An 11,957-nucleotide genomic window follows, 5' to 3' on the forward strand; every position below is an offset into this window, starting at 1 on the left:
ACTTCTGGGTAATTTTTTTTGGAAAATGAAAAGTTGCATGTTGAAATGGTATTATTTGACAGGGAATGTAATGGGTGATATGTTATACATAGGTCTAACAGTTTCAAACAACAATTAAGCATCTTGTGTATTGGACTTCCAGGTTGGCTTTGTCTGCTGCTTCCCTCCTGCTGTACCTCATTACAGATTTCTCTGCAGCTTTTCATGTTGGAATTATTTTGTGTGGGCTGTGTTTCTGGCATGGAAACGGGAAAGGCTGGAGCTTCCTGCCCATATAAACAATAAATCCCCGTAAACTAACTGGGATGGATTCCGCCTGCCTTCCCTGAATACCATCTTTAAAAGGAAGGAAACAGCATAAGAGGGTTTGGGTTGTTAAAATATGATTGACTTCATAGTAGAGCTATTTTCATGAAGAAATATGTAGCAGAGACAGTGCAGTTCTGTTGTTTTACTGCATTAAGTCCTTGAAATACAGATTTTAAAAGTATTTTTGTGAGACCTTGTCAACTGTTGTGATGCATCATCAACTGTGTAGAAGCTTCTCTAATGAATTAATACAGCTATATTCCTGATTACAGTAAATTTTGGCAAGGTGCAGTTTTTCACACATTCAGAGCTGAGGCGTTGTATATCCTACTTTTTTCAAATACGCTGCCCGTGTTTCAGAAAACATCTGGAATTTGCATTCTTCTAACAGTCTGTGAATTAAAACTGATGATTTTTAGCTTATTTGTAAGTTCTGTTATAATCTGGACTTCAGTTTGGTGTCTCTGGTCAGTCACAGATAATGCAGCATGGCTTAACGTGGAGGTTAGGCTGCAGCAGCTCCACATGAACAGTGTTGAAGAACTTGTGTGCCTTATACGTCTGGAACTGAAGTTGCCTCTATGGTAAAGTGGAGGATTTGTTTGTTTAGGGTCGTGCTTCTTTTCTGGTCCAGATAGAAAAATTGTACCTTGGTACTTAATGTAGGTTGGGCCTCTTTGAATACGCAGACTAACTTTTTGTTTTCTGTTCCCTCCAGCTGGTGAGCCTGCTGCTGATTGGAATTGCGGCATGGGGAATCGGCTTCGGCCTCATCTCTAGTTTCAGAGTTGTCGGAGTGGCAATTGCAGTAGGAATCTTCCTTTTCCTCATTGCCTTAGTCGGATTGATTGGTGCAGTGAAACATCATCAAGTGTTGCTATTTTTTGTATCCTTCTTACGTGGATTGCAGCTTGGTTCAAGCTGTGTAAACAGCCTGCTCTGTCAACTGAGACTGATTTGAAAAGTGTTTCAGAAACAACAGGAATTCACAATCTTGTTTTGGTCAGGTGCAATCTAAATTACATTTTCTTCCTGTTTAACTTTATTCCAGCTTCTTTTTTTCATCCTTGTTTGTGCTCGGAAGACAAAAGTATTCACGCCTCCTCATTTTAAAAATTAAAATATTTCCATTTTTTGAGAGCATTTTATGGTGGGCCCCTGTGTCACAGGTGCCTCTTCCTGTGTGCTCTACCGTACACCATGGGTGAGCTATTAATGAGCAAGGTGATACTTCCAGATGGTGATCAGATTGCAGCTGGCAGGGGAATGTGTTGTGGGTAATACAGGCTGTCAAGAATCACTTTCTCGTTGTACCGAGTCTGTCACTGTGAGCCCTGGCTGGAAATGAGCACAGGCCTTCGCAGTGGGCTTTGCTCCTCCTCTGCGCGTACGCTGACACTGTAGAGGCATGTGTGGTGCAGCCCTGCCGTACTGAACGGATCTGTTGGGATAGGAGACTCATCAGAAAATTCGTAGTTTTCTGGTTGTGGTCTATGAATAAGTAACAACATCCAGTTTACAAACAGTTCAATTACGTGAGATAGGTCTCTGCCTCTTAAAACAGTTTTCAGATACAGGAGTCTAAAAGTATGTGAAGCTGTATTCGAAAAGCAACTTTTTTTTTTTTTTAAATCTAGGCTAAAGTTGTCTTTTGCAATTAATTACAAGATTGTCATTGAAGAAAGAAAATTCTGTGTATGCAATACCGAGAAAATTTTCTTTACCACTTTTATTTAAGTGAAATATTTTGGAATAACAACATGAGTCCCTAAAGCTGGAGAAAGTAGCTGTAGGTTTTTCTCTCTCAAAGCTCATTTTGTTCATTTTTGTGCTCATCTTGTCTTGCTAGGCAAGAAGCACCTAACCCAGAAATACCAGCTATGTATAGTAGTACCCAAAAAGAGATAATATATGGTGATTGAGTTCTGGGAACATTATTTAGGTCATCTTTTTCACAGCCAGTTAGAAATCACTTCTACAGGTATTTTGTTTTAAAGGACCTGTTGTTACCTAATGAGATAAGGAGCGCCGTTAGGCATATGTGTTATAAAAGCCAAAGTTATTTTAGAGTGTATCCTTAACTACTATTTCCAGTACATGATTATTCTTTTGCTGGTCTTTATTGTCCAGTTTTCTGTCTCCTGTGCCTGTTTGGCACTAAACAAGGAACAGCAGGTAAGAAATGTTTCTTGGTCTGTAGCATAATACTATAAATATATATGTACAGATACACACATACTTACACTTTTTTTTTAATGCGTATATATAATCTTCCACAAAATGGGAGGGGGGAGAGCATATTTTGAGAAAATCAGCATTATCCTTTTAAATAAGGACTAGATCTTAGGCAGTGCTTGGCTGTGGTAGCTAGAGGGAAATACATCTGGGTTCTAAAATGACTTTCAGCTGTCTTTTTTTAGATTGTTTTGTTTTAGGTTTCCTGTGTAAGTTTATGGTCACAAGTGTAGCAGCATGATACCGTGACTGTGTCGTGTTTTCAGCAGTTCCAGATAAACTTCTGAAATCCACAGTAATCATAATGCAAAGATAATAAAGCCACTGAATTGTTCTTGTGTAACTGAAAAGGCCTTGACTGTGTTAGGAGCATGGGCAGCCTTTAAGTGTGAAAGTAAAACCCGCTTCCATAGGGTGTGGAGACTAATTCTTCCTGCTTAAGAAGCAGGCAAGGGTAGGGGGCTAAATAATCAGCTTCCTGCGTGTGAGCCCACTTCTTGTTTAAAGTCTGAGCAGTCCCAGTTGCATGTCCCATTACTTGTGCTCTTAATGGGTTTAGGAAAAAAAAAGTAGGATAACCACAGATATGCTGCTGTTTCATAAGCTACACATGCTGTTTGTAATTCTTTCATGTATTACGCTGTTAAACTTCGGGGCCTGAAGGTTTGAGTCAGGGGATTGTCAGCTTGGCCTGGTATATTGGTTTCCAGGGAAACGCACAGCAGTTCAATTAATACAACATGTATTTGCTTATGCTTTCTAGAGTCAACTTCTAGAAGTGGGATGGAATAACACTAACAGTGCGAGAACAGATATTGAGAGAAATCTGAATTGTTGTGGATTCAGAGTTTTTGATCCGAACGAAACCTGTTCCTCTGTAAGTTCTTCAAGCGTTAAAAACTTAAAACTTCTTTGTGTCTGTTCAGCTGCGTGCACCTGTTTTCAGGGTTGCAGAAAACGGAGTTTAAGTACTTGCTGCAATGATACTAAGATCTCTGATTAACTTACCTGAAACGTAGTCACATAAGCAGCCTGCAAAGTCATTTATATACTTGCTTTCATGGAGTCTTTGAAAACTGCTCGAGTTTTGTCCATGGCTGCCAGTCTTTTACAGAGCGAACTAGATGCTTTCAATCTCTGAAGTGTCACCAGAAAATGGAGTGAAATTCTCTTGTTTGCATCTCCTACAGGATTGTTTTAGAAGTCACCGGTGTCAACCATGTGCACCAATAATAGAGGAATATTCTGGAATGGTACTGAGCTTTGTTGGAGGCATAGGACTCTTCTTCAGTTTCACAGAGGTCAGTGAGTGGGAAATAGTAAAATCAAGCACTTTCCCTGCCACTATAAGGCTTTGTTTTGTGAAACAATTAATTTAGGGACTTTATTACAGGAACTCTCAGGAGTCAGATAATTAATTAGGCCAAATTTTTCCAACTTGAACAGAATCACTCTGGTATCTGCCCTCAATTTCTCTACTAAAAATGTGAAGGTACTGGTGGGGCGGGGGGAAGGTGGTTGGGGGAATGACAGGATATGAAAATGTACTAAAAAAATAGCCTTATAGTTAAGTGGTAAGTGTAAAATGAAACAATTTGGAGGATATTTTTTTTATAATTGCACTAAAACCAGGTTTATGAATATTTATCATTTGGGGAGAGGGAGGAATAATTTTAGACATGCCTATGAAAAATACTTCGAATTGCATTGCAGACATGATTTTAGCTTTTTTGTTTTGTTCTCTTTGTTGTTAGCTATGAATTCTTTTGGAGAATTTCTGTTTTCTACGTAAGAATGCTGATGTGTGGTTGTGCAATTTTAGCAATAGTAAAATATCCCGTGTACTTGAATCTTCATTGTCACAATTTTATGTTTAAAACATTTTTTTTGTAGAACTGATGGAAAATGGGGTGGATACCCTCTGCTTAATAATATCTTTGGTTTTTGTTTTCAGATTCTGGGAGTCTGGCTGACATATAGATACAGGAACCAGAAGGATCCTCGTGCAAATCCTAGTGCATTTCTTTAATAACTTCATAAAGGACTGAATCTTCTCTCTGTACCCTCTACTTCAAAATACTGATTCTCCTTAATAGGGATGATGCATGTACCCAAAATAAAAGTTTAATTTCCTTCAGAAATCTGTAATTTTCATATTTAATTTTGCACTGTTTTTCTTCTAAGACTCTCTATCTTGAAGTAGACTGGTGCATTCAGGAGGTAGGCAGAGTCAGACTGCTGCTCGGAGCTGGTTAAATAACTCTGTTCTGACTTTGGTAATTGATGTCCTGAACTGTATTCAGTGAAATTTATAGCACTAATGGCTTCTCAGAAAAAAACCCAGAAGTATTTACTGATTACAAAAATGGGAATTATTTGGACTGTATGATTTGATTAGGCTTTAAGATGAGCTCTAGTAAACTTTTTTTGTTTTAATAACGGTCTCCCGCTTTCCTGTTACATTAAAAATAGAAGCTAAAGATACTATTTTAGTCCACATAAGGATGTTAATGACTACTGTAGTCTTCACTTCTCCCCTCCCTGTTTGTTTGACTTCCTGGTAGCTTTAGAATTTTGTTGAGAATACAAATATTTCTTTAGTTTTTTAATTGATATCTTCACTATGAGAACGATGAATGAAGAAAACCAGGAGAATGTAACCTTCAGCTGATTAACTTGAAACTTTTTTTTTCTTTGACAAGTGAATGAAGTTTGATATTTGCACAACATCAAAATCAGTAGTGATCTGTTGTCTTTAATGTAAGAAACTTGGTGTCTTGAAAGTTGTTGTACAGATATATTTTCAGATGGTGTAAAATTATTGTTGTAGTAACTCAGCAGTGTATATTCCTCTGTTGTCCAGCTAACAGTCTTGATTTCATGAGAGATTGAATAATGTGTAAAAAAGAAGAAAAAAAAGGTTTAGAAAAAAAAAGTGGTTTCCAGTAGTTTGGTTTGTGTTTTTTGTTGTTTTTTTTTGTTTTAAAAAAAGAATTAAAGCTTAGAATGGTACATTATCAATATTGTGAGTATTGTGTGAGCTGAAGGAAAGCACGGTCTCTTTTCCAGCCTGTGATGGGAGCGATGCATCAGCTGGAACATGAAGCATGTAAACACCTGAGGCGTGTAACATCCCATTTGTTTCTAATCACAGTGAATTGCAAACCTGCACTGAACCTTTTCTTCGTTCAGTTCCTGCTTCAGTTCCTGCTTTCAGTTCAGCTGCTGTAGCCTGAAAAATGACCCTACAGGAAGAAAAGGGGAGGAGTATTAAAACCATTTTCCAAGGGATACAGCAGCTGAGCAAGGCGGAGGGGAAGGCTGAGCGCAGACACAAGTGGGTTCTCACAGAGTCTCCCGTTACTTGGGAGACGCTTCCTCGCCCCTTCAAAGGAGGCAAAAATAAGTTGAAATTCCTGCCCATCAGAACACTTTCAGACTTTCATGTGCCCAGTGCTCCTAAAGAAGGAATTGTCTCAAGGTTTTAAACGGGAGGAGTTTAACGTGAATGCGTAGGGATGCCAAGAGCGTTGCTAGCCAGCTTCTCTTCTTCAGCATCTGCCGTCAGCGCCATCTCCTGGTGTTTGCTGTGTGAATTACTGCTTTGTGTCTGGAAAAGTGGTGGTGTCTGTTTCAAGCACGTACTTGTACGTTCAGTGTGAGAGCCCACTTGTACTGAAAGACCTTAAGAGCCTCCAGGCTATTACTGAAGTATAATGTAAATGTAGGCAGCTTTTTTCTTCCCCTAAGTGCTGCCCTCTCTAAGCAGCAAACCAGCCGGTTTGAATTTCTGTCAAGAGGACTGTGATCATCTTGTGCTGTGGCTGTCTTTAGTGACAGTTAATTTCCCTAGTCTAGACAGGCTCTGTATTTTTGTACATTACTTTAATAAATTAAAGGAGGAGTCTTACAGAGAGGCTCTGTGAAGTTTAAAATAATGCCACATTGCAGCTTCAGTTTTGACTTTTTCCTAATTGTTTTCAGTGCTTAGTTCTGGATGGATCTTGTTTCATAACCGGGGTAGGTGATACTGGAGTGTAAATGCGCATCACTGAGAAATTACTGAAAATACCTCATGTCTCACAACATGTGAATTTGTTTTAGGAGTCAAAAGAGACAGATCAGTGGATCATATGGTTTGAGTGTAAATGTGCAACACTGAGAAATTACTGAAAATACCGCCATTTCAGAAACTCTCATGTCTCACAACATGTGAATTTGTTTTAGGAGTCAAAAGAGACAGATCAGTGGATCATATGGTTTGATTAAAGTTTTTCTATCATATTAATAATATATTGTCTCTTGTTCAAGATTGTGATTTTTAAAAAACCACAGCCAACGCAAACCTTGAAATTCTCATCAGGGATATGGTCACTGATTCTTATTCACTGATTATTCACTGAAGGTTGGACTAGATGATCTTCAGAGGTCCCTTCCAACCCCTAACATTCTGTGATTCTGTGATTCTTAAGAGGGGCAATAAAACACATTGAGTCTGGCTACTTTTGGGGGGAGAGAGTAGCTACTCTCAGAGGATTTCTGACTCTCCTGTCAGTATACAAGAAACGTTCTGATGTGTTGAAATGGAGCCTTTAAAAAATTATTTATACCTATTCTTGGTAGGTTTTGCCTTGGAAATTTTCTTTGTTCATTGCTTTATCTTTCCTTTTGAGAAGATAGTTTTGGTCATATAAACATTTTTTATTTTCTGGTTGGTTTCTAGAGGGGCATCTTAATTTTTATGTGACTGCTTGAGAATTAGACTTAATTATAACCAGACTTTCTAGAAGCTGTTCACAGCAGCAGAATATCGAAATAACAAAGTGGTTTTACTCAGAGTATTCTTAATGCTTGCATTAGGCATCTTTTGACTGTCGTTATTTGATTCTCATCATGACTGGTAGTAGTATTCATGGTAATAGTAGTGATAGTAATCACTGAGGTTGCCAAAAAGCTGGGAAGATAATGGGGGTAGAGTCCTGGGCAAAGTGTTTCTCACTGGTGCTGCTGCTGAGTTCTTAGATACCTGAGCTTGGAAGGTCTCCTTTCGGTCTAAGCCTTGAGGTGGTGTCTGCTGTCCGTGCTATTCAGCGGCAGGGTTTCTTTTAGCTCTGACTTCCCTTGTCCAGTTTGGGCTTGGAAATAAGCAGTCACAAGGCACAACACAACATGAAACCAGCCCTATACTCAATACAATATCACTTCTATTAGTCATCTCAAGACTTTGCTGAATTCTGACGTAAGCAGGAATCTTTTAAGGGAAACAGACTTTGTCTTTTAAAAAAAAAATCTTGAAGCAGATAAGGTGATACTCGGATAACTTCAGAATGCAGCCAGTTTAAAAATAAAGAAACAAAAACCCTGCGCACATGCAAACAATCCCATCCTCTAGTCTCAAGTAGATCTCTGTAAAAGGTTTGCGTTTCTTGTTATCTAACTGTAAAGAAAGGCCTGATAATGAGAGCTTGCCATGGGTTGGTGCTACAGGAAAAGGAACGGAGGTAAAGCAGGCTGAGCAGTGCAGAGCTTAGCGAGCCGCTGCCAGGGGAGGCAAAAAGCTGCTTTCCTGTACTGGGCTTGGCTGGGTAGTGTTGATATTATTCATGGTCCCTGGTATGGGGTTCAGCTTTGGATTTGTGACAAACTGGTGTTGAGAACACAAGGATGTTGTAGTTATTGCTGCAGTTCCTACAGTCAAGGCCTCTTCTGTTCCTCACGCTGCCCTGTCAGGGGCAGGCTGGGGGGGCAGCTAGGAGGAGTTGGGAGGGGATGCAGCTGGGACAGCTGACCCCACCTGACCAAAGGGATATCCCGTAGCGTATGGCATCATGCTCAGCACATAGAGCTCAGGGAAGAAGAAGGAAGGAGAGGAGGATGTTCAAAGTGATGGTGTTTGTCTTCCACAGTAACGGTTACACGTGCCGGAGCCCTGCTCTCCTGGAGATGGCCGAGCGCCTTCCTGCCCATGGGGAATACCGAATGAATCCCTTGTTTGGCTTTGCTTGTGAATGCAGCTTTTGCTTTACCAATTAAACTGTCTGTCTTTATCACAACACATGAGTTTTCTCACTCTTGCCTTTCCGATTCTCTCTCCCATCCCTCTGGAGGGGAGCTGTGTGGGGCTGAGCTGCCCACCGGGGTTAACCCACAACAGCCCTTTTCCTTCCAAAGTGCTTAGAGCTAAAATTGCAAGCTGTGGTCTCAACACCGATTTTACTCTTTCTCATAATGGTAGATAATAATAAGGAAAGAAAACCCAACAAACAAAACCACAGCAACATTTTGTATGTAAACACTTGAAATGGATTTATTTTAAAAAATCATTTTTACAGTTGGGTCATACAGTAGTATTCTGTATGCCTTAAATTAAAAGCTCCAGCTGCCCAGTACAAAAGTGCTAATGTAGAACTGTAGTGTTTATGTATATAAACCAGCACTACACATCGCTAAATATCACTCTAAATAGTCTCTTCTCCAGTTTCGATGAGTGGCGAAGAGATGGAAGATCAGACTTCATAGTGTTTAAGGGCTTTCTTCTTCCCCTTACAGCTCAGTCTTCAGGAGCTTCAGCGCCTTCTGCATATTTGAATACACTAGAAATGAAATATTCATACATGTTATTTTTGTTGCAGCTTCCTCTGCCAGCAACTTCAAATACCATAGAGAAAAATGTTGCTATTATTAAAACTTTTGGTTGCGTGCCTGTTGCTACACGGGTTCTGATGCACCGTGTGCTTCCCAGTGTTTTGTGAACGTCCTCTGTCCAGTTTGGGCTGGTGAGAACATGCATCTGTTAATGCAGACACGTTGGCAGGGCAGGGACGGGAGCTGTGCAGCGGTGAGGGAGGCTGTAGCAAACAGCCTTTCCCTGCTCCCAAAAGGTTTTCCGACCTGGCCCGGCACGGCTTGTGTGCAAGTGTTCTCACCATTGCTGACAGAGAATGCTGCTGAATTATGCAAGTTCCTACTGACGTATGCTTTCTTTTAAAACAGATGGATGTCTAAGGCTCCAGAGCTCTGCCGTCATTCTCTTCACCTCTCTGAGTCAAAGGCTAGAATCCTGTTTAATTTTAATCCTCGTTAACTGTCTTCCAGCAAGTACTGATTGCAAGACTGTAATGCCTGATGTTATTCCTTGTCGTGTGAAAAATATGCTTGCAGAGTATTTCGGAACACGCTACTTACACAATGAAATGTCAGAGGGCTCGTATGCGTAGAGACGGTTTGAGTATCTTCCAGTAATATCTGCTCTCACAGTCAGGGAAGGATCTGGAAAAAAGGATGAGAGAAGTTGTAGAGGACAGGACTGACCTTCGGGCGGTGCTTCTGCTTCCTTCCTGACTGTTCCTGCAACACGCATCTGCTTCCACTAACGGCCAAGAGATCAGTCTTTTACGCGGTCACTGACGTTTCAATTTTAAGCGTTGGGTGTGCAGGTTTGTCACAAAGGGGATAGGTTTCGTTCTGATCAATGTCGATCAGCCTCACTGTATAGTACCTGAGTTGACTCTGCGAGCTGAGTCTGCTTTCAGGCTACAAATGTATTAAAAAAAAGAAATAAGGAGGGGATAACATTCACTTTGTTCTGTTGAAAGTGGTCATTGTGTCCCACGTTTACAGAGGTACAGGCTAATGATGTGTGTGTGCAGTGTGGGAGGCTGCGGATCTCTTCCGGGAGCAGGAGTACCTGGGTGCATGCAGGGCCACTAACGCGTCTCCAAAACACAGATGCCCCTGAGGAGCTTGTGCAGGTTGGAGAGCACAGAACTGAGCTGTGAAAGTCAGCCCCCGAAGCATCTGGGGTCACTGCTGGTCCTGCCGTGTCCGAGATTGTGATACAAACCAAAACCCGACGGGTTTCTAGGGAGAGCAGGATGAGCAAGACTGAGCCAGTGCCTCCCCGTCCCCGTGACTGTGGCATCATGTCGTTTGGGTGACACGATGGAGGGGGTTAAGTCATTTGTGGAGTCCATGAGGTCGGAAGGCTGGACCTCCATGGGGTTGCTTTGACATTTGATCCAACAAAACCAGCTAGAAACGTCTGATTTCTTGTGGAGTAAATTCCTGTTAATAAGCCCGAGGATTTGAGATGCCTGGTACAGCAGGGGCTTCGATCTGAGATCGGTTTCGATGCGCGAGGTACTCACCTATGAACAAAACCCGAGGGACGTACTGGCCATCAGGTGCAAGGTTCTTGTCTGTGGTTTCGTACTGAAAGAAAACAGAAGGTTCCCAGTCAAGGAGGGTGTGTTACATAAATATTTTTTAATTCGTCTTACGAAAATACAGCTCATATACTGCATTTGGCAGTTTAAGAGATTCACTCTCTGGGATGCGGTATTTTAATAGCTGGAATTGCAAATTGATAACGGTTCATGTTGTTATTGAACTTTAAATTCCCTCCTATTTTGAGTTTACGATAGCTACAGTGAATGAGACTCACCATTAAATCTATTATGCTTCAGCAGTATCCTTTTTCCTGGCCAACACTAGCTATTAAACTGACTATTTATAGCTGGGGAAGGCACAATTAAAAATAGAACTTCATTGCTTTCACTTAACGAAGTGTAACTGGCTAACTTACCACAAGGTTCAGGAGAATGAATTTTTCAGCCAATTTCTGTATATCTTTATGTTCAGCAAAGACCTTCTTGAGGGCTAGCGTGGAAAGAAACGGGAGTGAAATTTTAAAATAAGGCCGTGAAAAACACTGTCCTTGAAAAAGAAATTCAAACAAACTGATAGCATTGAAATGAGAATTTACAGTTTACAGTTACAGCCAGTGAAGATCTTACGTTCATTCCGCTGGAAGATGATCTACTGGTTTATATTCTGCAGTAAAGAGTAATTATAACGGTACAAACCATCCCTCCTTCCTTCAGCTACTGCAGCTCGCTCTGAAATTTCTCTGCTTAAGTTTGAATCTGAGCGTTTGACCCTTCAGGATCAGCTTGCAGGAAGAAGGGCCCTCAGGTAAATACAGAAACACTGGGAAAGGAGCGGTCCCAGTATACCAGAAATCCCACAAGAGCCCAGTTTCAGCCTGGTTTGATTTAGTCCCTGACCGGATTCAGCCTCAGTCATCAGTGACGCTGAGAGCTGAATACGTCTTTTCCGATAAATCATTGTTTTTCGCTGCTCCTGGTCTTGCTTTTGGTTTTGGTCAGTTGTTACATGGACCAAATCCAGATTTGTCACGGGTCAAAACCCGCTGCCCTGTGCTCGCTTCTGTATTGCGTAAATACCATTTTTACTTTATTTCTGCACATTGGAAAATACCTTCTTCATTGAAGAATGCTCCCTGGGCTTGTGCAAGTTCGCATTTCACAAAGACTTTACTCAGCGAGCAGAACTTTTTTTTTTAGCAACATTTATCAAGAAACAGAAAATGAGATAGATTTATTATTATTATT

At 40.8% G+C, this 11,957-nt stretch overlaps 2 protein-coding genes across 2 annotated transcripts; one reads left to right on the top strand and one right to left on the bottom strand.

Annotated features, from left to right (window-relative positions):
* Positions 1–1,027: 1,027 nt before the first annotated feature.
* TSPAN13 (tetraspanin 13) lies at positions 1,028–4,800 on the top strand (the record flags this gene model as incomplete). Its single annotated transcript, XM_009867831.1, has 5 exons — positions 1,028–1,195; positions 2,404–2,484; positions 3,308–3,421; positions 3,735–3,845; positions 4,499–4,800. Coding segments are annotated over 5 exons (549 nt in total), but the record flags the coding sequence as incomplete, so codon positions are not given.
* Positions 4,801–8,825: 4,025 nt separating this feature from the next.
* On the bottom strand, positions 8,826–11,259 carry LOC104272752 (anterior gradient protein 2 homolog; the record flags this gene model as incomplete). Its single annotated transcript, XM_009867832.1, has 4 exons — positions 8,826–9,137; positions 9,730–9,813; positions 10,692–10,755; positions 11,129–11,259. Coding segments are annotated over 4 exons (329 nt in total), but the record flags the coding sequence as incomplete, so codon positions are not given.
* Between the last annotated feature and the right edge of the window lie 698 nt (positions 11,260–11,957).

This window comes from Apaloderma vittatum, unplaced genomic scaffold (assembly GCF_000703405.1).
Source record: "Apaloderma vittatum isolate BGI_N311 unplaced genomic scaffold, ASM70340v1 scaffold6594, whole genome shotgun sequence".
NCBI classification, from domain to species: Eukaryota; Metazoa; Chordata; class Aves; order Trogoniformes; family Trogonidae; genus Apaloderma; species Apaloderma vittatum.